Source organism: Urocitellus parryii, chromosome 6, assembly GCF_045843805.1.
Source record: "Urocitellus parryii isolate mUroPar1 chromosome 6, mUroPar1.hap1, whole genome shotgun sequence".
NCBI classification, from domain to species: domain Eukaryota; kingdom Metazoa; phylum Chordata; class Mammalia; order Rodentia; family Sciuridae; genus Urocitellus; species Urocitellus parryii.
Window position 1 is genome coordinate 131088080 of NC_135536.1, and position 27005 is coordinate 131115084.

Genomic DNA, 27005 nt, shown 5'->3' on the forward strand with positions numbered 1-27005 from the left:
ATGCGGACACGTTTGCGTCAGACACAACAAGTGCCTTCAAGCCCAGCGGGCGGACCCCTCCCGCAGCGGCCGGCGATCTCCGGGTCTGGGCCGCGGTCGCGCTCCAGCTGCACTGACTTAGCGCTCGAGCGGCGTCCGGAGCTGGAGGCGGCTCCGGCGGCGGCTCAGCAGCTCCGAGGCTCGGCAGCCAGGGGCGGGGAGGGGCGGGGCGGGGCGGCGCGGAGGCCCGGCGCAGGGCGGCGCGGGCACACGCGGCACGGGGAGCCGCCCACTTCGCCGCGTCGGGCCCCGACGGCGGAGCTGGATGCGGCGGCGCCCGCCGAGCTGGGGCGGACGCGGGGCAGCCCGGGCCGGAAACACGCACCGGGAGCCCCGACGCTGCAGCCGCAGGATGGCCGAGGTGAGCGCGGCGCCCTCCAGGGCATGGGGCGACGAGCGCCGTTCGGGACCGACGCAGGGCCACCTGCGCAGTGGCGCAGGCGTTGCGGGGGGGGGGGGAGCGTCGCCTCCCTCTGGGGGGCCACGGAGTGCTCGCGCGCGTGGACGCCCGACGTCCCGGAGCCGCCGGCGCGTCGCAAGCGCTGGGTCTGCCTGCCGCCACTGCCCACACGCTCCAGCTCTGCCAGCGCCCGCGTTTCAGCCGGGGACATTTGCACTCACCGTTCGGACTTGTGAGAGCCTCCCCCTACCCTGGCTGGAACCCTTTTTACCTCAGAATTAATGAGACAGCTGCTATTTCAAGCCGCCGGTTTTCTACCTGAAGTTTGTTTCTGTGGAGAGCTTTGCGGGTGTAGCCTGGGGTGGGTTCGGTGAGAACTGCGAAGACAGGGGCAGTGAGGGCCCTGTCCGCCGGCGGACAGGTCCTGTGTCTTTTAAAAAAAACAAAACGACCAAACACTGCAAATGGACAACTAGACGGGTCTGGTCAGAAAGCTTGCAGGGCGGCTTTATCGAGGCCACTGCTGACCTCGTCCCCGGGACGTTAGGCGAGGCGGTCCTAACTCCGGAGAGCACTGGGGTGGGTGGGGGCGTCGGTGCCCGACGTGAGAGCGGACGAGGGGGTGTCGGACTCCTAAGAGAGACCCGCACCTGCCAGCGGCCGGAAGCGAGCGCGGGTCCCCGAGGCGGCAGTGCCTCTGCCTGAAGGTGCTTGCCCGGGAGCGCGGACCGCGTGCGGGGCTGCTCCGTGCCGGGACTTGAGGCGCCGGGGCCCAGTGCGGGACTGGTTCCGCTCTGCCAGCCGGCGGCGGGCGCGGGCGAGGCCGCTGCGGGTCGCGCGCCCCCGGCCTGGCTCGCGTCAGCTCCTGAGAGGTTGTCAGCCAGATGTGACACGATTGTCGAGAGGAACGAGGGAGGAGATCTGATATTAATCAATGCGTCGCTCCGAGCCAAACTTTCTCAGATGCGGTGTGGAAACATGTTCTTCTCATTTCAGGCATCTCTGTGGCTGCGGGCTGCCATCGGCCTGGGATTGACAGTTTAAATGGAATGCCAGCTAGCAGCCTTGATGGTGTGAGTGGAGCTGTGTGTTTCTGCGGGGGCGACCAGGCACACGGGGGTGCAGTGATGTCCCCTGGTTTTATGACCGCGCTCACCAGGGCCCTCCGAAGACAGGGCGTTTAAATCGGACCAGACGTCTGGTCGCAGCCAGGCCCCTCCTGTTAACACTTAAGGGGCCTGAAAGAGGCCTGCTGTGTCCTGGGAATCCCTGTCAGGGTGAGGGGAGGACATGTGTTACTGAATGGGACCACCGAGCAGATGCAGCAACAATTTTTTTTTTTTAAATTCGTTCTTCTCATCAAAGCGACAAGATTTTGGCTTGACAATATAACTTAATTGAAAAATAGCATTTGCAGATCTTTTTTTCCCCCTAGTGTCCTTTCATTCTTTTATTGTCTTAATATGATTAGATTTTATGGGATCTCTTCAGAAGATTTCATAGACTGAGTTTGCAAATGTGTTTATGTGTTAAAACTTTTGTTCAGTGATAAATATACTCCATTCTCAGTTATTCCTTCCCAGATTTATTGACAGACATTATTAAAACCTCATTAAAATTATGTGTCAAAATAAAATCAGCATGTAAAAGAACATCACTTTGAATATTACAAATTTGGATCTGATTTTTTTTTCCTTTAAATATGTATGAAAAGATACCTGCCCCTTTTGCCAAGAGGAATTTTGATAAATAACTATTCTTTTTGGCATACCTTCCGACAGTTAAAAATAATTAGACATGAGTCATTATTTGATTTCTTGTCTAATAAGTTTGAAAACTTTAATTTTACTCTGAAACTCTTACGGTTTCAACTCAACTGTTAGTTGAACATGTTCCTGTTATAGTTAAATGATGAGAAGAAGTGTTGAAATCTTCACTTAACATAGGTGCTGCTCATACTTTGGAAACTCGTAATTATGTTCAGACCTCTGCGTAATTTAATTTTTAATATTGTCTATACTCATACAGTCTCTTTAGACTGCTAAGGACTTAGTGACGTGTTTCTCCTTCATTTAGAGAGACATTGGTTACAAGTTTGAGGTTGTTATTTGGCCGCTGATGTCTACCAGTATGTGAAACAATTATCTATTTGCTGTAGGTATAATTTCTACTAGAAATATTAACCAATGGGGAGTAGTTGCCTTAGAAACATAAGGTTTACATAGAAGATTATATTTTTATTACATCTCTCCCATGCATGTTAGGCCTGCTTACCAGACCCATGCCAACATTCTATACCTCAGGATCATTGGGTTGGAAAGACAATCCATTCCATGAATGTATAGGTTTCCCCATAGAACAGATAAGCATTACACTTGTCATTTATAATTTCCATTTATAATTTTCAAAGGATAAATATAAACAGGAGAACATTTTAAAAGTTCAGTTTGCTAGTAAAATTAAGCTGTAGTATATGGGGTGGGAAGCAAAGTGTCTTTCAGCTTTTGTATATATAGTTGAGAAGTTATTTTGATGGTGGTCATTAAAAGAGTTGCCCTGAAGGTTCTACAAGGTAAATTATTTGCAGGAGGAGTGTGCTTCACTCCAGGGTGAATTTTCTCTACAGATGTCATTTAGAGTGAGTTACTTTTGCCAGAAACAGCCTTTTTTAGAAAGAACTAGAAATACCTTAGCTGTAGCAAAATATCAGTGCTGAGCCACCCATCATTTTGGTATCTAAGATCAAGATTTAGGGAGTCAGTATACTATTTTATAAAATTACATTATTCTGAGTATACTGCTGCAGAGTTTTCATTTTATTCATTCGTTCATTTTTGACAATTTATATGACAAGTGTTAAAGATAACTATGTTAGTTAAAAGAAGCATCTGGAACTTTTGGGGGTTTTTTGTCCCCCCCTCTGCCCCTTTTAAATTGATTTCTACCTGAAAACCTTATTTCTCCTTATTTTGTCATTCTTTGAAGTCCTTTTTCCTAATTCTGGAAACTCCAGGATTCCAATGTGGCACCATTTCTCAACGTAGACACAGGCTTACATTAGTCAGAGGGTGGGTATAAACAGCAGCCTTGCTTCTCTGGGGTCCAACTTATGGCCTTCTCAAACTTTGCATAGTTATAAGCAAACAAGCATCACTGTTCCTGTCCACATGTGGGCTCATTATTATAAATCAGTCTAACAAATAACAATAGAACTCTATTTTCAGGGGATGATAATTTCACTCAGTTAATGTGAAGGAAGAGAGAGGTGGGAAATGAAATATGAAGGCCAGATCCAAGCAGACATGGGTAGAAGGAAATGTTTACCTCAGATAAACTCTCATTCAGGCTTTTAACTTTTCCATACAATTATATTAGTTTGATTGTCCTTTCTTGCAGATTGTTTGTGTAATCATATCATATACTCAAACATGAAAATTATTTTCCAGCTCTACACCAGCTTCCAGAAGAATTGTCCTTGTTCCGTAGCCCTCTGATTGTTTCTTGCATTATTTCATAATGAAGGTAAAATTTTATACCGCCAACTCTATCATTTGATGATACAGATGCTAAATTTTAAAACAGGGATTAGGATGGCATAATTAACTAATTTGAACTTTTCTTTTTAAAAATTTAGCATTGAAAATCTAATTTTCATTAAGTACCTGAAAGAAATGTTTGTAAGATTTTACTTAAAAATGTTTACAGTTTCACCTTTATTTTGGATCACACCAATAGTGAAGTTATATTCCTTATGTAACTGGCCACCTTAGCTAACATCCTAAAGTTAAGTGTCTTGTTTATTTTTCTCCCCCTTGGTTGATTCAATTATGTTTAGAAACTCTCTATACATTCATTTAACTTCTTTGATTTTTGTTATCTAATGTTTTTGAAGAATACCTCTGAGGTCTCCCAAATTTAGGTTACAAAGGGGAATTTTTATATATCCATATCACTTTTACTTCTGTATAATTGGAAAAAAAATTTAAAAGAAAGATTTGGTTTGGTTTCTAAGGTAATATTTGCATATTTTAAACTTTTTTATATTTTCAGTTTTAAAAACTAATAATTTTAAGAAAAAATGCACAGATGTTAAATTGTTTTGGCACAATATTTATACTTTGATTTATAGACTTCAAAGAACAAGTTTTTTTCCCCATTACCTTCTTTGAACTAAGCAGCAAGAGAACATTGCAAGTGTGTCACACATGCATTTTGTACACAAGTAGACTTGGCCCAGCATCTGTCACCTGAAAAAACTTTACCTCCCACCTGTCTTAGCCAGGCCCTTCTCCATGCCCTCAGTTATCTTTGACTAGCCTCTTCTGCTATTCCTTATTTGTAATGAGAACCCAGATTTTGTCAGTTCTCCTTTGGTGTCATTTTTACATTACAAATGCTGGTTTCTGGGGTTCTTCAAATCCCTTCTTTCAATCATGATCATGATTAACAGTGCCTCCCCGTTGTTCAGAACCCTAATGTTCCCTGAACCCAACAGAGAAACTTCTGAGTGCGCATCTGGTAAGCCTATTCCCAACCCCCACCTTAGGTTGCCTTTCAAGATTACTCTCACTGCCCTTAACAGAAACCTGTGCTCTGTGCTCCTGGGCCTGACATACATGGGCATGGTGAGACTTTCTTTGTGTACAGGCCCATGGTATTTCCTACATGCACTGAAAGCATGCCTGCTTCCCCCTAGAGGCAGTCTCCTCTGGTCTCTGCATAACACTGCTCTCTTCATCTGTTTGCCATCTCACTCAAACAAAAATTTTGGAGAGATGGAAATTTTGACCTATTTACTTTTTCATATTTTATTACAGAAAATTTCTAAAATGAAAATTGGGGTAGTTTAGTGAAGCTTTCTGATATGTTTGGGAGCTCAAAAGTTGTGAACTCTTAGCCAGTCTCATTTTATCTATATTCCCTTATCCCTTTACCACTACCAGCACTGGATTACTTTGAAGCAAATCCTAGTGTCATAATTTCATTCACAAATATTTTAATATGTAGCTCTAAAATATAAAGGCACCTTTTTTAACAAAAACAATATACAGGAGAGCATGTGCATGCGCACACACTCACACACAGTATGGGGGTATGGCTTAGTGTCAGGACAGCTTAGCATGAGCAAGATCCTGGGTTCAATCCCCAGCATCAAAATATTATTTCTCAATATCAGGGTCAACAAATTTCCATTCAGTTTTGAAACTTTCTAATAAACTCTATTACCATTGTTCAAATTGGGATCCAAGTCAGGTCTATTCATTGTCTTTCAATGTACATGTTTACTTTTTTTCTTGTAGCTTTTCTATTTATCCTATATATGTGCTCCCCAGTCTGGATTTTAATGGTTTCTTCCTTGTATTATCATTTAAATATTCCTCTGCCTGCCCCCATACATTGGAATTGAGGCTTGATTTGATTCAGATTAGTAGGAACATCAGATGTGTGGTGATATGTAGCCTTCCATCCAAATGAAAATGGCCTGGTTGTTTTCTTTTTCATTAGGAGTTGTGGAACAGTGGTATTCGGGTTCTTAATTTATTTGATTCACATTCAAAAACAATCTTTGTCTCAACATTGATTCTGTTACTCTGAAATGTAGGTTGTATAGAAAAGGGTTCATACTTGGTTATTTCCCTTTGTTTACCAGTTTTCAGAATAACTAGCATTCTGTGAAGGTGGCCAATACGTTTTGTGTTTGAGTGTATTTTAAGTTAGATTTTAACACGGTGAATGGCTTGTGATAATTTTTGACAAATCATATTCTTTGCTCTGCTGTTCTTGGCCAACTTAGTTGTGTGACTTTTATTCCCAGTGAAGCCATGTGCTCCTTTACTGCAATAACACTGAAAGTTACTCGTGTTTGTACAGTCACAAAGCTCCTCATAGATCCTAGTACATGGTAGTAGCTTTTCCAACAAAACTTTTAGAGTAAATTGTCATCATTTTGTTAAGCTATTGTTGGAAGATGATGGCATAATAGGTTGATGAGATGAACATCTGGCCCATGTGTATTTCTCCAGGTGGACTTCAGTTCCAATGCTAACAGCCAAAGATAAGCTCTCTTACATAAAGGAATTTCACAAGATTTCTTCTTTCTTTCCAGTTGTCTTTATTGCCCATCTGGCAAATAGTGGTACTATTTGCAATTGAATCCTGGTTGTACCTCTGTGGGTTCACGTATGTGAGAAAAACAGAGATGAACTTAAAAAAAAAAATGAAAGAAATTAGTGAAAAGTGAGAGGAGGAAAGGAAGGAAAGAAAAAACTGGTTCTAATAAGAAAAACATGAAAGAAATATAGAATGGGTATGAGGCAGAGCAGCTCTGTAGAGCAGTAGATTCCACCTTTGAATGATGCAGCATAGAGGGTTTGAGAATGTCATTTTCATTGCAAACGAAGAGAAACCAAACCTTCTCGTTACAGCTAAGGGTGGTCCCCACTTCTTTAAAAGATGCATTGTTTGGATTATGGTGTCCTGTTGGCAGTTTTTGGTATGCACTGCAATTTTCTAGGACTCAAACATATTAATAGCAATTGTCTATATTCAACATTTTGAAAATACAATTTGGAAAAACCTGAAGCATTTTATTCTAAAACTTAATAATGACTTGTAAAAAGTGATTTGTGGTTTGGCAGATTGGATTCTTTGATTTCAAATTGGGGACTTAATGATTCTTACCACTGAGAATCTGGCACAACCTTAGAATTTCAAAATTAAGAAAGGACCACAGATTCTAAACTTGACCCTTAATAATCTCTACTAGTGAGTTAGTTTCCATGTGGATATTAATGTGGCCCTCTCCACAGTCAATAGGAGGATCAGTGTATAAACTAGTAACTACATGTGGCTGCTAGTGCACCTAAATGGTCACCATCCTTTCTTTTCAGTCTATCCTTAGGGTATGACCTTAAGGATGCCTGATAGTCACAAAATGCCCTCTGGGCTTCAACCATCATTTTCTTGTTCCAGGAAGGAGGAAAAGGAAAATAGGAATCTAAGCTCAGTCAGCTCTGATTTATCAAGAGCTTTCCATGATGCTCCAACCAGTAACTTCTCCTATATGCCATTAGCCAGTACTTAGTCACCTGGCCACCAGTTGGGACTTAGAAATTAAGGTTCTTTTACCAAGACAGATCAGGAAAAAGAATATTAGGAGGGCATCCATAATTCTAAGCATGGCTCAGTTCTCCATTGATTTGTTCATTCAGTCATTCATTTATTCTCTCGTATGATACCAGCAGATGATTTACCAAGTATTCGGTCCAGTGCTAGTTACTAGGTATTAGTTTAGAGTTTTAATTGTTGTGTTGTCTTCTTCAGGAATGACTCATTGTGGAACAACTCTAAGGAGGTTTTTATCTCATATATTTTTGATTGCTATGTCTATGCAGAGTCAGATCATCAGAGCTCAGAGGACCTAAGAACTTACTTATGGATAGGTGTCAATAACAGTCTAGCAGTCCTAGTTGGTCTTTTCAACTCTCCATCTTTGTGTTCACATTAATATGGCTAACAGCCTCTGAGATTGACCGGGATGGGTACCCAACCTGTTTTGAAGACAAAGGTGCCACAGCATGGAAGAAGGCTATGTGGCTTAAACAGAAATAAGAATAGTTTGAGGCCAATCCTGGGTTTTACTATCTCTCCATGAAAGGAGTTTAGTGAGGTAAATGGGAAGAAATTCACATGCTCTGGCTTTGCAACCAAAGGTATTTTTTTTAACAGGCAGATCATATTCACTTTGCATCTGCTTAAAAAGACTCACTGTTAGAACAAAACTCACACTCCTTGGCCTGCCCCAAAAGGTCCTATGTTGAATTGTCTCTGTTGCCTCTCTGCCCCTCATTTTCTACCATTCACTACATTAGAGTCACTCTAGCTATACTGGCCTATTTTCTATTCCCTGAACACCCCATTCTCTTTCATGCCTCAGGGCCTTTGTACTTGCTGTACCTTCTGCCTAAAGCACTCCCTCCCTTTCCATATCTTCACATGGCCAGCTCTTTGCCATCCCTTAGAACTCAGTTTGTATGCCACCTCCTCAGAGGCCCTTAATGATAACCCCATCTAGAAGATACTTACTCCTGTCCCTTTTTCTCCATGCCACCTAGTGAAATCATTAGCATTCTGCATATTAATTCTTGGATAATACTTACCTTATTCTGAAAGCATCTTGTTTGTTTACTTATTCATTTTCTCCTATCCAAGAACTAACCATGCCTGACCCTAAGGGTGGTATGGCCATAGACTACTTGTTCATTTTCTGTCTCCTGTGGAATATAATAAGCTCCTTGAGGACAGGAGTCTGTTTCAACACTTTAACCTCTAGAATTTAGAATAATGCCTGGCTCATAAATGTTCAGTAAATACTTATTCAATTGTTGAAATCTCTTTGCTACATGGAAATTTAATGTTGTTATGTGCAGAAGTATATGTCAATGCCTAACTCTGAGCATTACAAATATTAAATGAAACCACAGGTAGCACCAAATATTGATATTTCAATATATAGTTCACCCCTTGTATCCAGATTTGAGACCACCCTTACTGCCTATAAGTTTCCCAACTTTCTGAACTATAAAATTGGGCTAGTAATACCTCCCTATGTGGATGTGATAAAAAGAAAGAAAGAAAGAAAAAGTACATGTGTACTGCTTAGTATAGTGTCTTGACTGTAATAAATTTTCAGTAAAGCTTACCAACTGTTTGGCTTTAAATGTTACACCCTTCCATAAATTTAAGCTTCCTGAGAGTAATTCCCTTCTCACAGCAAGGCAGTGAGGATTATGTGAAATCACATATTAAATATGCACATTACATGTCAAAGGATGGCTAGTCTCACAATTGAATTCAGCACTATGCAATAGAACTTTCTGTGATGGAGGAAATGTTCTGTATCTCTACTGTCCAATATAGTAGTCACATATAACTACTGAGCTCTTGAACTGTGGCTAGTGTGACCAAGGAACTCAATTCTTAGATGTTATTTGACTTCATTTATTTTAAATAGCCACATGTGTCTAGTGTACTGCATAGTGCAGACTAACTTAATCCTACAATAATACCTGACTGGATACAATTCGGCTTTGTGCCTCTGCCATATCACAGATGGCCTCCCAGGGCCAATGTTATAAATCTGGGAATCCCCAAAATCTTCTGTTTTCCCTTCTCCCCCTTCCTTCTAGTCCCTTAAGAATATCCTCCAGAATTTATATTTGGTGATATAAAAATATCTGCATGAAAACATATTTAAAGAAAACAGCTTTTATTCTTGAGCTCAATAAAAATCCATCAGAGTCCTATACTGTCCAGCGCTAGATATGTATGCATCCAGCCCACTATAAGCCTGGGCCAGCCACTGCCAGGAATTCAGTTCAGCATCTCTGGCAAGAGGGCCACAGAATAGTCTCCCCAATCTGAAGGTAGAGCATTGGTGTCTGGAAGATGAAGTAAGTCCCCCAACATCCCCAAAAACTAGGTCATAACTTTTTATTCCAAGACAGCAAATAAACAGAATCATCACATTCTAGGTGTGTCAGTGGTTTTTGGATGAATGAATGAGAAAATGATAGTTACAAAAAAGTAAACCAGAATTTTGAATGCTGATTTGTAGCACATCAAAGTGACTAATAACAATTCTGGAAATAGTCTGATTAAGACGAGTGCATAAGAAGCAATAATCATGTCTTGATGAGTTCAGAATGTTATAAACATCTGCTTTATGTTTCTGAAGAATGGAATAAGTATTAGGATTCCAAAGAAAAGGATGTAAATTTTAAAAGAGTTTTCCATTTTGATTTACATGAGTACTTTTCGTCCTGTAATTAGAATTTTTTGGTTTGATTTCCTTTTAGAAGTTTTAATTTATCTTTAAATAATGGTGCTATAATTTTACAACATTGTGGAATTCTGAGATGGGTGGAAAAATCCAAGGGCCTCAATATTGGAAGTTTTCTTAGACTTTGTAATTAGGTTTTTTAGTTCATAAATAATTCCTCTGAGATTTATTTCCATAGTTGTTTAATGAGCTTTATTAAGCCTTATTCAGATGGGTTCATGTAGAACACATGAAAGTTTCTTGTTAATGAATGTTTCTCATAAAGCAGCATGCATATGTTGGAACTGTACATAAAATTGTTGTTCCTCAAACTGAAAGCTGTTGGAACTGAATGGTCAGATTAGGTCACTGGTCTCAACTGGGGGTGATATAGGTCCCAGGGCCAGTTGGCAATGTCTGAAGACATTTTTTGTGTAACTGGCATCTGGTGGGTAGATGCCACCAGACACTGAAATGCACATAACAGCCACAAAGTATTATTTGGCCAAAAAGGTCAGTAGTGCCAAAGTTGAGAAATCCTGAATCAGGTGATAAGACAAGAAATGAGATTCAGTCTAAGACTATTAGGTGTACTTAGAATTGTTCTCACTATGGTTTAGCACTTTTGAGTCTGAGATAGGGTCACCCAGCATTTTTCTGGGATTTTTCATGTGCCCATGCCTTTTGATCAGTCTTCATAAATTGGAGGAAGCGTATGCTCAAGAATATCTCTTTCTCTGGATAAAACAGATCTTATTTTCCAAATAAATGAAATATGCATTTACTTTTACAGTTCCAACATCTTGTTTTTAAAGAGTGAATGGCATCTTTTAAAATTTCCTTTGACAGTCATAGTTATAAAATCTAGATTGTGAAATATTTCAGAGTTCCGTACTGAGTGTTATTGACAATATACAAATAACTGACTCATCCATAAACTGATGTTTATAGGGTGTGGCTAAGTTTGAGATGCTGGACAACATATAACGTGTGCCACAAACAAACCTAACAGTGCCTTTAAAGCTTTTTTGTTTTGATGATATGTAATGTAAATTAAACCATCACTCACTTTTACATTTCAACTTGCCTTCACAATAACTATATAATGTGTGAAGTATAGTTATATAGATGTATTTTATACATTTTACATGCATGTACAAATAGAAACTCTGTAGCCAAAGAATGAAATAATTTCTAGCATTAGAACAGTATTTCTCAGTCTTTTCATTACCTCCCACACCTAAAGAGATTTTAGAATTCTTTTCCTAATTGTGTCTCCCCAATGAAATTTTAGTACCATACTATGTACTATATATCTTTTTATGTATATATATGTATCTGTGCTTATTGCATGAAAAGAATAGTAATTTTTTTCACCTCACAAGAACCAATTTTCACTCCTTTGGGGATGATGTTATTCCCTCTGGAGAATGCATGTGTTATTAGAGTAATTCAGAGTTGTGATTTCATTTTTTGTGTTATGTGACTTTATAAAAAGCAAAACCTTTTCTCATGTTTGCTGTTTTTTAATAGCCTCTTGAATAGATAAGGCATTGCTGTTACTGTCTGTGGCACACCTCAGTTAAGAACAGCCCTAATAACTTCACCTGAAAATCCTTGGTTGCAGCTCTATTTAGGCCCATCATAATCCTAAAGAAATAATAAAAGACAGTCAAATCATGGAAATTTTAACCTGTATTTAAACAGGGTCATTAGTTTTTTTTTTAAGATAAATTTTTATTTTATTAATTTTATTTTATTTTATTTTATTTATTTTATTTTATTAATTTTATTTTCCTATGTGCATATGTGATTACATGACCATTTAAAATGTCTGATTCATTCTGTCAGCTTTTCTATTCCTATTCCCCCTCCCTTCCCTTCATTCCTCTTTGTCTAATCCAAAGTACTTACACCCCCCATCCCCCACCCCCGCAACATCTGCATATCAAAGAGAACATTTGTCTTTGTTTTTTGGGGGATTGGTTTGTATTCACTTGGCATGATAGCCTCCAGTTCCATCTGTTTACCAGCAAATGCCATAATTTCATTTCTCTTTATGGCTGAGTAATATTCCATTGTGTATATATGCCACATTTTCTTTATCTATTCATCTTTTGAAGGGCACCTAAGCTGGTTCCATAGCTTAGCTGTTGTGAATTGAGCTGCTATAAACATTGATGTGGCTATGTTACTGTAGTACGGCTTATTTTAATTCTTTGGGTATATACCAAAGAATGAGATAACTGAGTTAAATGGTGATTCCATTCCAAGTTTTCTGAGGAATCTCTATACTGCTTTCCATGGTGGTTGCACCAATTTGCAGTCTCTCCAGCAATGTGTGAGTGTACCTTTTTCCCCATATCCTCACCAACATTTATTGTTACTTGTATTCTTGATAATTGCCATTCTGACTGGAGTGAGATGAAATCTCAGTGTTGTTTTAATATGTGTTTCTCTAATTGCTAGAGATATTGAACATTTTTTCACATATTTGTTGACTATTCATAGATGTGCCAGTTCTGTTCCTTTGCCCATTTGATAATTGGGTTATTTGAGTTTGGGGCATTAAGTTTTTCAGTTCTTTATATATCTGGAGATTAATGCTCTATCTGACGTGTGGGTGGCAAAGATTTTCTCCCATTTCTTATGCGTTCTCTCCACATTCTTCACATACCATAATATTGACCCTTATAAAGCCTTATAAAGTGTACTATTGAGTCACTTTTAGTGTACTCATAGAGTTGTGCAACCATGATTTCTATCTAATTTTAGAACATTTTCATTACCTCAAAAAGAAACCCTGGGAGTTGGGGATACAGCTCCATTGGTAGAGTGATTGCCTTGCATACACAAGGCCCTGGGCTCTAATCCACAGACACCATGCGAGGGGGGGGGGGAGAAACCCTGGTCAAATTGTAAATTTTTGTGCTTTAAAGGACACCATCAAGAAAGTGAAAAGATAGTCTAAGGATGGAAGAAAATACTAACAAATCATATATTTGGTAATGAATTGGTATCTAGAAAATATAAAGAATTCTTTCAACTCAATGCAAAAAAGACAACCCAATCTAAAAATGGGCTAAAGATCTGAACAGGTATGTCTCCAAAGAAGATATACAAATGGCCAATGAACATAGGAAAGATGATGAACCATTAGCTATCAGGGAAATGGAAATAAAAACCATAATTCGATACCACTCACGCCCACCTGAATGGCTCTAATTAAAAAAAAAAAAAAAAAGATAATGGCAAGTATTGGTGAGGATGTTCTGAGAAATCACAGCCCTCACACATTGCTGGTGGGAATTAAAATGGTACAGGTGCTTGGAAAAACAGGCAGTTCTTTAGAAGGGTAAATGTTGTGCTACTGCAGGCATACCAGAAATATGAACTTCAGTCTAGACTACTGGAATAAAGTAAATATCACAATAAAGCAAACCATACAAATGTTTTTGGTTTCCCAGAATGTACAAAAGTTATGTTTATGCCATACTATTAAGTGTGTGGTAGCATTATGTTTTAAAAAAACAATTAATTAAAACATTTTATTGCTAAAAAATACTAATAATCATCTTAGCTGTTGGGAAAATGCTACTAATAGACTTGTCTTGTCCAACATAGGATTGACACAAACTAACATTCTTCTTCTTCTTCTTCTTCTTCTTCTTTTTTTTTTTTTTTTTTTGGTACCATAAATTGAACCCAGAAGGGCCTTACCACTGAGCTACATCTCCAGCACTTTTCATTTTTTATTTTGAGACAGGGTCTCACTAAGTTGCTTAGAGCCTTGCCAAGTTGCTGTGGCTGGCTTTGAACTTGCAATCCTCCTGCCTCAGCCTCCTGAGTTGCTGGGATTACAGATGTACACCACCTCACCAGGCCACTGCAGACTTTCTAATTGTAAAAATTCCTTATCCATGAAGCACAGTAAATGAACATGCAATAAAATGAGGTATACCTGTATATGATCCAGCAGTTCTACTTCTAGACTTTACCCAAGAGAAATGAAACATATCCATTATAAACTTGTGCACAATGTTCCTTTTGGAGATGATGAAATGTTTTAAAATTATATTGTGATAATTGTTGTATGACTCTAAGAATCACTGAACTGTATGCTTTAAATGCATGGATTGAATGATAAGCAAATATCTCAATGAAGTTGCTTTTGTAAACAGAATAAAAACAACACTCTCCCACCACCACCCATTAACAGTCACTTCCCTTCCCTCCACAGCTCCTCATAGCCACTTTTTTATGTAAATGAAATAATATATTTCATACACATACATCATATACATACAAATCATAAACATCTGTGACTTTTTGTACCTGGCTTCTTAGCATAATGTTTTTACCCATGTTGTATCATATATCAGTACTTTATTCCATTTTATTGGAAATAATATTCCATTATATGAATATACCATTTGTTTATTCATTCACTGGTTGATGTATATTGGGTTTCTTTTCACTTTTGTGAAATAATGCTGAATAATGTTGCTATTGTGAATAATACTGCTATGAAAATACATGTGCAGGTTTTTGTATAGACATGTTTCACTTCTCTTGGCTATATACTGAGGAGTGGAATTTCTGAGTCTATCATTTTTTCAAGTTTATTTCTCTTATACCTTTGTTTTCTTTATTTTTATATTGTGCTGAGGATCGAACCCAGGGCCTTGCACATGCAAGGCAAGCACTCTACTGCTGAGCCACAACCCCAACCCCTCTGGGTCTATAAACTCACCTTTTTGAGGAGCTGTCAGACTGTTTCCAAAAGACTTTTATATAAACTTTTCCAAAGTGTCTATACCATCTTAAAATCCCACCAGCAACTGATTTTTAAAGGAACACTGGTGATATACTCTTTGGAATGAGTTTCCCAAATCTTTGGCCATATTCTCCCTTCCCTGTATTCCGTGCAATGCCACATAGTTCCTCAATTGACAGATTAGGGATCTCAACCTATAATTGTAAGGCATTTTCTTCCTTCTTCCAAACATACACAGTCTCCCCAGTTTCAAGGCTCTCTTTAATCATGTAGATTCTACCCAAAGGCTCTTCCCAGGAACCTCACTGACAGATTTCCTTTAAGGCTTTTTCTTTTTTTAATAATAGATTATATTCTTCAGGCCTCTATCTCCTTTCAAGAATTCATCTTAAAAATATATATGAAGCTTCGCTCTTAACACTAGAACTTTGTTGAACATACACATCTCTGTTTTCTGATTCAGTTTTATTTTTATATATTCTACACATCCACACCAAACTGGCACAATAACATGTAACTGGGGCATCAATGCAGGGATTCTATCTTCCAACCTCTGTCTCTAACAGACACATATTCCAGTAAATGGGGTCAGGAAATCATCCTCATGTAGTCAACCCTTATATGTTCTCAGATCTATTTCTCTTTTCAGCCTCTACCTCATCCTGAGGTGGGGGTAACAAATTCCATACCTATAATACTTTTGGTTCAGAGTGTTCACCATTTTACTTATCCCAAGATGGCCTCTGTACACCTTGCAGAGTTACTGCTGTGGTCAGCTTAGAGACTGATAAAAGTGTGGTTGTTGACCTTTTCTATGCTCTTAATAACAAAGTGGCATATTTCCTTCTAAGCTATATCTTTTCTTATAAATCCTGATATTTTTTGTCCATTTTCATATGTAGAAAAATCTATGAAGTTTATAGTCTCCTGAGTGCTGGGCCAGTTGATTGCCTTTCTGAGGTACTACATACACCTTTGGGCTTGCCACAGTGGGCACTGTTGCTCAATAAATGATGCTAAATGGAGGCATGTGTTTTGTTTTATAAATGCAGTGTTATGTTCAATACAGCATTTACATGGCTGTGCACACATATGTTCTCTTTTGCAGGCTATCAGCTGTACTCTGAACTGTAGTTGCCAAAGTTTCAAACCTGGAAAAATAAACCATCGTCAGTGTGAGCAATGCAGACATGGATGGGTGGCTCATGGTAACTTTATTTTCCCCCTTCTCTTGGCTTATAGTCCTCATAATAGCTTACAGATATTAGAATAGCAGCTAACTACTAAGTAGTATGTTCTAGGTAACAGGCTGAAAGATTTTACATGTTATCTCTTTGAATTTTTACAACTTTATATGGTATCTCATTAACCCCATTCTAGAGTAGTCTTTTTTTTTTTTTTTTTTTTGTACTAGGGATTGAACCCAGAGACACTTTACCACTAAACCACATTCCCAACACCCCCACTCTTTTGTTTTAAATTTCGAGACAGGGTCTCACTAAGTTGCTTAGGGCTTTACTAAGTTTCTGAGGCTACTTAAACTTGTGATCCTTCAGCCTGTGCCTCTGCCTCCCAAGTCACAGGCATGCACCACCACACGTGGCATTATTAACCCCATTCTAAATGCAGAAACTGGAACTTCAGTGCTATTTATTTGGCACTGATAGGAATGGTATAGACTAATAAGTAACCTCTATTTTTTTAGCTTCAGTTTGCCTTAATAAAATTTTAATATAAAAATATCCCTTATTCATGGTTTACCTGAAATTTATAATTGGACATCCGTCAATACTAGTCTCTTGTAACTATGGAGTAGTGTGACCAAAGAATGGAATTTCTTATATTTAAATTTATTTTAATCTAAATATAAATAGTCAGATGTGACTGGTGGCTGTTGCACTGAACATCTTGGATTTAGATGAATTAATTTGTCAAGCCCCACAAGTAGAAAACATTAGGTTAGGGCTTAAACCAAGATCTTCCAGATTCCTAAGTCCAGAACTTGCCACCTTTGTTTTTCCCTGTCCCTTCCCTGTTTGTGATAATTTCACTCATAGGGATACTTCAAGAAAGGAAGAAAAGCCTTAAAGCCAGTCAATTTTAGTTTACAAGTTCCTGTGAATAACTTAAAGCCTGATAGGTATTAAGGCTACTAATCATTTGCATATTCATGTTCTTTCTACTGAGACAAGTAACTGAGAATTAGCCCCAGCCTATTTTCTGTATAGTTCTTCTCCTAAATGTAGAATTTTTCAAAATTATATTTCTTCAATTTTATTTTCAGCTCTAAGTAAGCTGAGGATTCCCCCAATATATCCAACAAGCCAGGTGGAAATTGTCCAATCCAATGTGGTGTTTGATATCAGCAGCCTCATGCTCTATGGGACGCAGGCCATCCCCGTTCGCCTGAAAATCCTACTGGACCGGCTCTTCAGTGTGTTGAAGCAAGATGAGGTTCTCCAGATCTTGCATGCCTTGGACTGGACCCTTCAGGATTACATCCGTGGATATGTGCTGCAGGTACAGTGACCGTGGTCACTGTTCTGAAATTAGTACCCCGGTAACTGATATGACCTAGTTGCCTACTAGTAATAGTCATTGGTGGTCATCCTTCCCATTAATATTTTTAATGACTTATGCCCCTACATAATATTTTTTATGGGGGAAATCCTCTGCTCTTCCCAAGATATCTGTGGAACTTCAGGCTGTGGGACCATGACATTTTTTTTAATGTGGGTTTCACTAAGCTACCTCTTACATAGTAAACTATTTGTCCCAATTGGGTGGTACCTTCAGTTCTTTTATTATTCTCAAACTACTTACTGACACAAGATGCTACTATATCAGATTTTACTGAGAATTTGGGGTCAGAAAGGAAACTTACGTTCCAGAACCACACAGAAAGCAGCTTACAATTTATGCAGCTTCATCTTGTTCTTTAAAGTTTTCTGGCATCCCAATGCTGATTTTCCTTCCTAGGCTCTACTTCTTGTAATATTTCTGTGTTCTTGCACTTGTTCATATGTTCTCTATTACTTGTGCATTTGCTTGCTCACTCTGGCATTCTCACACATGTGTGATCATGCTCCCGCTCCCTCTCCCTCTCCCTCATCTCCTCCCCCTCCCTCAACTCTCCCTCCTCCCTCATCTCCTCCCCCTACCTCTCCTCCCCTGCAGTTCTTTTGTCTTCCTCACATTTTCTCATCTTCAATGTTCCATTCCCTTCATACCTTTTTCTGTTCTTTATTTTCAGAACAATTTAACCTTTCTTCCCAGACCATGCCATAGATGTAAGCCTTCGTGTTTTATATTGAGAGAGGCAATCAAGGTTCTCAAGAAAAGAACATATTTCCTGAGATGAATTATATTAATCTTTTGAAAAGATATGAAACAGTTGCAGAACTTTTTTCTTGCTACTATACTAGAAAATTCAGTAAAAATTGCAGTGAAATGGGAAGTGAATATATTTCCAATGCTAAAATAAACTTCAGTCTTGGACAATATCATTAAAAACAAAAACTAAATACCCAACACTCTTCCAGTAATTTTATGAAGTAAGTATATTATCACCATTTTCTAACTGAAAAATCAGAATCTCAGAGTATTTTTTTAAAGGTCTGGCTGAAATTCATTGCACTAGTATATGTTAAGTCCGTAGTTTGAACCCACTTCTGCTTAACTCTAAAACCCATAAAGTTACCCTGGAAATATATTTGCTCACCTCTAGTGCTGGACCCCTTGCAGTCTAGAAACAGCCACTTATGTACAGTAGCATTATGATATTACATTATGACATAGATCAATATTTAATGATCCTAATAATCTTGCTTTCTAGTGTTAGGATTAAAAATATGGAATCAATTACCTTGAACCTCTAGTACATGAAAAATTTATAATGTTACGTTCCTTATCGTCTTCAAAACTCTTACATACACTGTGAAAAATCTCAGTAGGCCATCAAATACATGTTCTGTTATAAAATATTTATTATAGTTTTGGGAAAAGTTAGGCCTTGCTAGAGTTTGAAAGATCTCCAACACTCCAGTGTAATTACAGCTCTGCTTTGTGAGCATGAGCAATAGATCAATACAGGTTCATTTGTTTTCTGTAGTTGCTTGGGAAGATTATTAAACTTGCAACAAATGAATACTTCAGCTATGTCTAGTCTGATTGCTTCATCTATACTCTTTAGATAAAGAAGTTACTATTGTTCAAATGATGTATATTTTAATTTTAGTGGGGAAAATGATTATGCCTCATGTAAGACATCAGTTGGTTTGAAATGAGGTGAAAAATAACAACTGAATTTCCCTTACTTGGGCTTGAGTAATATAATTTTATTTCTCTTTTCTGAACCTGTCATAAGATCATTGCTTACATTTGTGCAGTTTATGTTTTATTCAAAGTTTCTGTCCTAGGAGAGTAGGGTGAGGTGGGCAGGGGCTGAAGTCCACAAGCCCTGTATACTTTCATCCAGAGGGGTCATCTTTTTCTGATAATGCACAAAGACTCTCTGTGTCTAGTGAAGACCTTAATCAAATGACTACTTTTTTAAAGGAATGCGTAAAGAGTAGTAAATTGATCACACTTTTAAATTCTGATTTCCATGTAGGATGCGTCAGGGAAGGTATTGGATCACTGGAGCATCATGACTAGCGAGGAAGAAGTGGCTACCTTGCAGCAGTTCCTTCGTTTTGGAGAGACCAAGTCCATAGTTGAGCTCATGGCAATTCAAGAGAAAGAAGAACAGTCCATCATCATACCTCCTTCCACAGCAAATGTAGATATCAGGGCTTTCATTGAGAGCTGCAGTCACAGGAGTTCTAGCCTCCCCACTCCCATGGACAAAGGAAACCCCACTAGCATACACCCTTTTGAGAACCTCATAAGCAACATGACTTTCATGCTGCCTTTTCAGTTCTTCAACCCTCTGCCTCCTGCACTGATAGGGTCATTGCCTGAACAATATATGTTGGAACAGGGTCAGGACCAAAGCCAGGAACCCAAACAGGAAATCCATGGGCCCTTCTCTGACAGCAGCTTCTTAACCTCTAGTTCCACACCATTTCAGGTTGAAAAAGAGCAATGTTTAAACTGTCCAGATTCTGTTATTCAAAAAGAAGACAGTGCCCGTTCAAGTGACTCCAGCTCATACAGCATAGTCACTAAACTTGAAAGGACACAGTTATCCCCTGAGGCCAAAGTGAAGCATGAGAGGACCAACCTTAGCACAAAGAAGGGCCGGGTGTTCTGCACTGCATGTGAGAAGACCTTCTATGACAAAGGCACTCTGAAAATCCACTACAACGCCGTCCACCTGAAGATCAAGCATAAGTGCACCATCGAAGGGTGTAACATGGTGTTTAGCTCCCTCAGGAGCCGGAACCGCCACAGTGCCAACCCCAACCCTCGACTTCACATGCCAATGAACAGAAATAACCGGGACAAAGATCTCAGGAACAGCCTTAGCCTGACAAGCTCTGAGAACTACAAACGCCCAGGTTTCACAGTGATGTCTCCAGACTGTGGGCCTCTACCCAGCTACAGTAGCCCAGGGGAGGATTCCAAAGGCCAACCATCCTTCTCCAGCATTGGACAAAATGGTGTGCTTTTCCCCAACCTAAAAACAGTCCAACCAGTCCTTCCTTTCTACCGTAGTCCAGCTACTCCTGCTGAACTGGCAAATACACCTGGGATGTTGCCTTCTCTCCCTCTACTGTCCTCTTCAATCCCAGAACAACTGGTTTCCAATGAAATGCCATTTGATATTCTTCCTAAGAAGAAATCCCGGAAGTCCAGTATGCCAATCAAAATAGAGAAGGAAGCTGTGGAAATAGCTAATGAGAAAAGGCACAATCTCAGTTCAGATGAAGACATGCCCCTGCAGGTGGTCAGTGAAGATGAGCCAGAGGACTGTAGTCCTCAGCCAGACAGAACACCTGAGGAGCAGCACACACACTCAGGAAGCTTAGAGAGGCCCTTCCATCTTAACTCAGTGATAGAGTCCTGTGGAACTGTCAGCCAAACCCCTGAACAGGCCACACATAATTCAGAGAGGGAGACTGAGCAGAAGCTAGTGTTGACCATGGTGCCAAGGGAAGTGGAGGATGGTGGCCGTGAAAATCACTTCACACCTGAAATGGAGTCCCAAGTTCCTTTTCCTGACTACATGGAACTACAGCAGCGCCTACTTGCTGGAGGACTCTTCAGTGCTTTGTCAAACAGGGGGATGACTTTTCCTTGTCTGGAAGATTCTAAAGAATTGGAACACATGGATCAGCATGCATTAGCAAGACAGAAGGAAGAAAATCGCTTCCAGTGTGACATCTGCAAAAAGACCTTTAAAAATGCTTGTAGTGTGAAAATGCACCACAAAAATATGCATGCCAAAGAAACACACACATGCACAGTGGAGGGCTGTAGTGCCACTTTTCCATCCCGCAGGAGCAGAGACAGGTAAGGCATCTTTTGGCAATTATTTTTTCTAAGGTGGTGATTTTTAAACTTTAACATCCATAGAATTTGTTAAAACACAGACTTCTGGGTCCTACCCCTTGAATTTCTGGGATGAAACCTGCAATTTTGCATTTCTAGCAAGTTTCCAGGCAATACTGGTGTTGCTGTTCTGGGGATCATAGTGTGAGAATCATTGTTCTATGAATCTCCATATTTCCACATTCACAAACTTTCAATTCCAAAAATCTCAACTCTCTTGGCTATAAAACCTGACCTGAAATGACATGAAGCTATTAATAATCTTTTTCTAATCTATCTTAGTGCAGACTTCTATGTATATTTAGTACAGAAATGTTAATGAATTTATTATAGGGGCATTAACATAATATTTCAGTGTATAAATCATCCTACCTTTCTGAAGTGTGAGAAATTCTGAATTCAGAAACACATCAGGCCCAAAGGTGTGAGATAAGGAATACTTTCGTAGTTCTCAAATCAGAAGCTTGGTTAAAAGACAAGTAGCCATTTGACTCAGGACAGGGAAGGGAGCTTTTTAAGTTATCACTATAGTTTCCCAAAACTTGTCTAATTTCAATTTCATAGTATGAAGTCCATCAAGTGAAAATTTTCTCTGATTTCTAGTTAAACAGATACATTTAAAAGAAAGAATAACTGCTTGATTAAAGTTTTTTAAATACTAGGATATCAAAGAATAAAGGTGATTGGGGGCTGTGTTGTATGTTTGAAAGATGCTGGGTGTTCATGATACACAGAGTCAAACTGTTTATGCCTAACCGGGGAGCATGTCTCATCACTCTGGAGGCACAAAGCTGGTGTTACCATCTTGCTTATGCTTTTCTTCATGAACTTGGGTCCCTAACCATACTCCAGGTCACCCTACAAAAGGAAGAGCAAGCATGCCAAAAAACAACCCTAACAGACTTAGGGAAAGGATCAGCTATCAGATGACTTGTAGTATCATAAATGTTGGCTCAAACAAGCTCAATTTGAAGCAGTTTAACACAACCACTAACCTAGTCCAAATTGTAATGCCACGTTTGTTAAGAGGGTGAAAATGTACAGACTCCCACACACATTCCTTGATAGGGTTCATAAGAACATACTCATTGTCTTTAACAAATAAGATAGAGCACAGGAGATATTAAAATTCCTGTTTCTGTTGCAAGGATGTTAAACCAAACCACCAAGGTACCCTAATTAGTGAACTAGTCCTTCTCCTTTCAAAGGAGAAATGTTTGTCCATGAATAAGCTGTTGTTAAGAAGAGGTAATCATATCAGTCAGATTATCTTTGATAGTTACAGGACTGTTCTAGCCTTCAGTATCCACTAGATTAGAATGCACATTGATTCTGGATACTTTTTTATTTGATATTTACTTTTTTATGTATTTAATTTTTTTGTGTTCTGGCCTATTTGTAGATATGAGCCCCCCACCACAATAAGAAAATATCTTGTATTCTAAATTTAAAACTACTAACTCCCGTAGAACTTGGAGTGCATTGTACCTAGAATCTATGCTTAAAATGATACCATTTTAAATGGGACTTTGTAGACGGGCCTAAGCCTACCACCATTTCTGAGTCAAAGATGAGAAATGTTGCTCTAAGGACAACTAACTTTCCATCTTCGAGCCACTGTTAACTGCCAGCAGCAATTATCAGGACCCATCAGGGAGGGAGGGGGTCAGTACCTTGAATGCTTATTTAGCCAACAAATATTTATTAAGAATCTTCTGTATTAGCTAGTAGGGACACATCCCTACCCACAAGGCCTTCAGAGTAGTAGAGGAGACAAAACAGTAAAAATCATTTACAGCTGAATATGATGAAAACTGCTACAGTGGAAGAAATGTGGGCTGCTGTGGGCACAGGGGAAGGTGCCTCACCAGATTCCTTGGGAAGTTAAGGAAGCTTCCTGGAAGAAGGAATGCCTCTAAACCAGGAACTCTCAAATGTTTTGATTGCACAGTGCTTTATAAACACTTAGCAAAGAACCCTCAAGAGTTTTTCTCTGTTTGGTTTATAGCTGTCAATATTTTACCATATTAGAAATTGAAACAAAAAATATCCATTATATCACTTTGAAAAAACAATAAACATGTTATAATAACATTTTTAAGAAAAAATAAGTATGTTTTCCAAAACAAAAAAAAATTGTTGTATCACTTTGAAATAACAATAAGTATATATTATTGTAATAACATTTTTAGGAAAAAATAACTACATTTTCAAAAACACAAAATTAGGGAGATGAGTGGCTTTGTTGCAAGAGATTTTTGCAAATCTCTTTATTATCTGGTTTGGTTAGAAGACAACTGGATGTAAGAATCTGCTTCTGCATTTAGTCTGTTGTAATATCACATATCAGTAACCTCTGGAAAACTCCACTGTACACCCGGAATAAGAGTAAAAAGGGTATATAGTATGTTAATTATGAACACTTGACTTGGGGAACCACAGGCATTGCTCAGACCACCCTTGCAAACTCTTAAAAGAGAGTCAGGGACCACTAGGATTGTTCAGACCGTACTTTGAGAACCACTGGTCTCAACTAAAATAGAAGTCAGGAAAAAGAGTTGAAGGGGAAGCTAGAAGTTGAAGGGAAGATAAAAGAACAGGGTTTGCAAGGTCTTGGAAACAGAAGCCTGACACATGGTCCAGAGGGTTAGAAAGGTTTTGCATTTGTGGTAGTTATTGGTCATAAGGGGACATGGAACCTTTGGAAATGTAATTAACCTTCTGTGGCTAAAGAAGGATGAAGAGGAGCTCATAAGTTAGCTCTTAATATTCATGGATACTCAAGAGTTAGATGGGCAAAGACTCAGAGGTTTTCTTTGTTGCAGTAGAGACCTTTCTGTACAAGGTTCCAGTCAATATATTTGTCTGTTTTTTTTCTTTTGTAACCACTTGTGTGTACCGGAACCTATATGTTAATCTAGTGTCTGGTTTTACCAACGCATACCAGCCCTTCAACTCAGAATGCTGACATAATCACAGGGCAGAATTACAGTTAAGAAGTGCTGCTTGCAAAGTGGGTAAACTAGGAGCATAATTTTGATTATGTCCCCCCAAAATTATGAATAAAAATTACATAGTAAATGTTATATGTTTTATAAAATATTATTAAGTCTCCAATATACACACATATCTTAGGAGATTTGAAAAAGAAAATTCCATTCTTAGTCACTTTAGTAAGAATATTTTTCCCAATTTGACCCTGGCATACAATCTGATCTGTATTGGGAAAGGCATTTTCTTTGGGATTATTCTTCTGTTCCCTATAAGATTGTAACCCTTCATAAAGGTTAGTTTTGCTTGTCAGAAGTTAACAGGATCCCCAAGCAAGAACAACATTGATTTACAAGTTACATCCAGATGATAACATATGAGTAAAAGGCATGTGTTATAATGGATGTTCATTATCTGCCCTTTAGGAGTAATCATTGGGTAGAAGATTGGTGGTATGCTCACACTGCTGCATTTGCAAAACTTCCGTCTGGTATATTGTGAAATGCTGCAAATATGAACTAATCTACATGCATACACACAATTTATTGCCAGATTTTAACCCACACCTGTAGAGCTTCTTGAGAAGTGTGTACAGATGCTCTAAACTTGCACTATTCCACAGAAAGATTAAATGAGCCAGATAGGAAATTTTTAATATTGTCCAATAGCCACATTAAAATATAAAAGGAAACAAGTTAGCTAAGTCTTTTTTTTTAAGAGAGAGAGAGAGAGAGAGAGAATTTTTTAATATTTTTTTTTTTAGTTTTCGGTGGACACAACATCTTTGTTTGTATGTGGTGCTGAGGATCCAACCCGGGCCGCACGCATGCCAGGCGAGCGCGCTACCGCTTGAGCCACATCCCCAGCCCCTTAGCTAAGTCTTAATAACATTTAATTCAATTCTAAAATATTGTAATTTCAATAAATGATGCTAGCCATTTTTCAGGTACTCAATGACTGTATTAGTGCAGTTCAAGAAATTTCCTGGTTTCATTGAAATAAAATCCTCTGCTTAGGTCTTTATAGTTTGTGACTGATATTCTTCTAGGATCTCCTGTTTCTAGTGTTCTACTTAAACTGGCCTAATTGAAGTAGTCTAGCCATTCTCTTTAGATGAGGTATTATGTTAATCTGATGATAAAAACCAAAGTTTCCAGACTGTTGGTTTTCCTGGTGAATGCTAACTTCTGACAAGTAGTGAATAACAGTTGGGCCGGTATGCAGTAAACACAGGGACCTAAAACCTTACCATCACTTTTCTCGCTCCACAAGTTTTTCCTGATGTCTAGTAAGTCTCTCTACTAAGAACATTGTTTCTTTCTGAAACATTCCAACTGATTGCTAACTATCTTTTCACTCTTATAGACACAGTTCAAATCTAAATCTCCACCCAAAAGTGTTGAACCAAGAAGCACTGGAGAGCAGTGAAGACCATTTTCGTGCAGCTTACCTTATAAAAGATGTGGCTAAGGAGTCCTATCAGGATGTGACTTTCACACAGCAAGCATCCCAAACATCTGTCATCTTCAAGGGAACAAGTCGAATGGGCAGTCTGATTTACCCAATAACCCAAGTCCACAGTGCCAGCCTGGAGAGCTACAACTCTGGCCCCCCTAGTGAGGGCACCATCCTGGATTTGAGCACTACCTCAAGCATGAAGTCAGAGAGCAGCAGCCATTCCTCCTGGGACTCTGATGGGGTGAGTGAGGAAGGCACTGTGCTTATGGAGGACAGTGATGGGAACTGTGAAGGACCAGGCCTTGTCCCTGGGGAAGATGAATATCCCATCTGTGTCCTAATGGAGAAGGCTGACCAGAGTCTTGCCAGCTTGCCATCTGGGTTGCCCATAACCTGTCACCTCTGCCAAAAGACCTACAGTAACAAAGGAACCTTTAGGGCCCACTACAAAACTGTGCACCTCCGCCAGCTCCACAAATGCAAAGTGCCAGGCTGCAACACGATGTTTTCATCTGTTCGAAGTAGAAACAGACACAGCCAGAATCCCAACCTGCACAAGAGTCTAGCCTTGTCTCCAAGTCACCTCCAGTAACAAAATGGTAGACCAAAATCTCTGTTAAGCATTTGTCATAATTCAGGAATAATGTAATCCAAAGAAATGTGTCTGACTATTTAATACTCTTTGAGTAAGCCAGGCCAAAAGTATTTGATTTGCCAATGTAGTTTTCCATAGCAGGATAAACAAAAGACAGTCCTTGTGGAAAGTCAACAATTGGGGTAGCTCTTCCTATTATAATTTTTCTTATCCCAAGAGGTTTTTTGCTGATATAAGGAAACCTTGAAGAAACCCTGTATTCCCCAGATTTGTTTACACTTTTCCTGGGAGAGCTTTAGGTCTTACAGATCAACAATGAGGGCCCAGGACCTGAGGGTGGTTTCAAGTGAGGCCTACAGTATTAAGGATGTTGGGGAAGAAATGTTCACCTGGAAAAGATTGCCACATGGACAAGACACCAGTCCCAAAG

General features: G+C 39.2%; 1 protein-coding gene across 1 annotated transcript; it reads left to right on the forward strand.

Annotated features, from left to right (window-relative positions):
* On the forward strand, positions 1-26572 carry Bnc1 (basonuclin zinc finger protein 1). Its single transcript, XM_077800155.1, has 7 exons — positions 1-671; positions 1097-1296; positions 1436-1512; positions 16106-16244; positions 17321-17556; positions 19649-21492; positions 25888-26572. Exons 1-7 carry the CDS (start codon positions 1-3, stop codon positions 26570-26572), a joined length of 3852 nt encoding a protein of 1283 aa, XP_077656281.1.
* Positions 26573-27005: the final 433 nt, after the last annotated feature.

Coding starts and splice junctions, on each gene's coding strand:
- Bnc1 (XM_077800155.1), top strand. CDS start 1: ATGCGGACACGTTTGCGTCAGACACAACAAGTGCCTTCAAGCCCAGCG. Junction 1,513..16,105: donor CAGCTAGCAGCCTTGATGGT/GTGAGTGGAGCT, acceptor TGTTCAATACAG/CATTTACATGGCTGTGCACA. Junction 16,245..17,320: donor ACATGGATGGGTGGCTCATG/GTAACTTTATTT, acceptor TTTTATTTTCAG/CTCTAAGTAAGCTGAGGATT.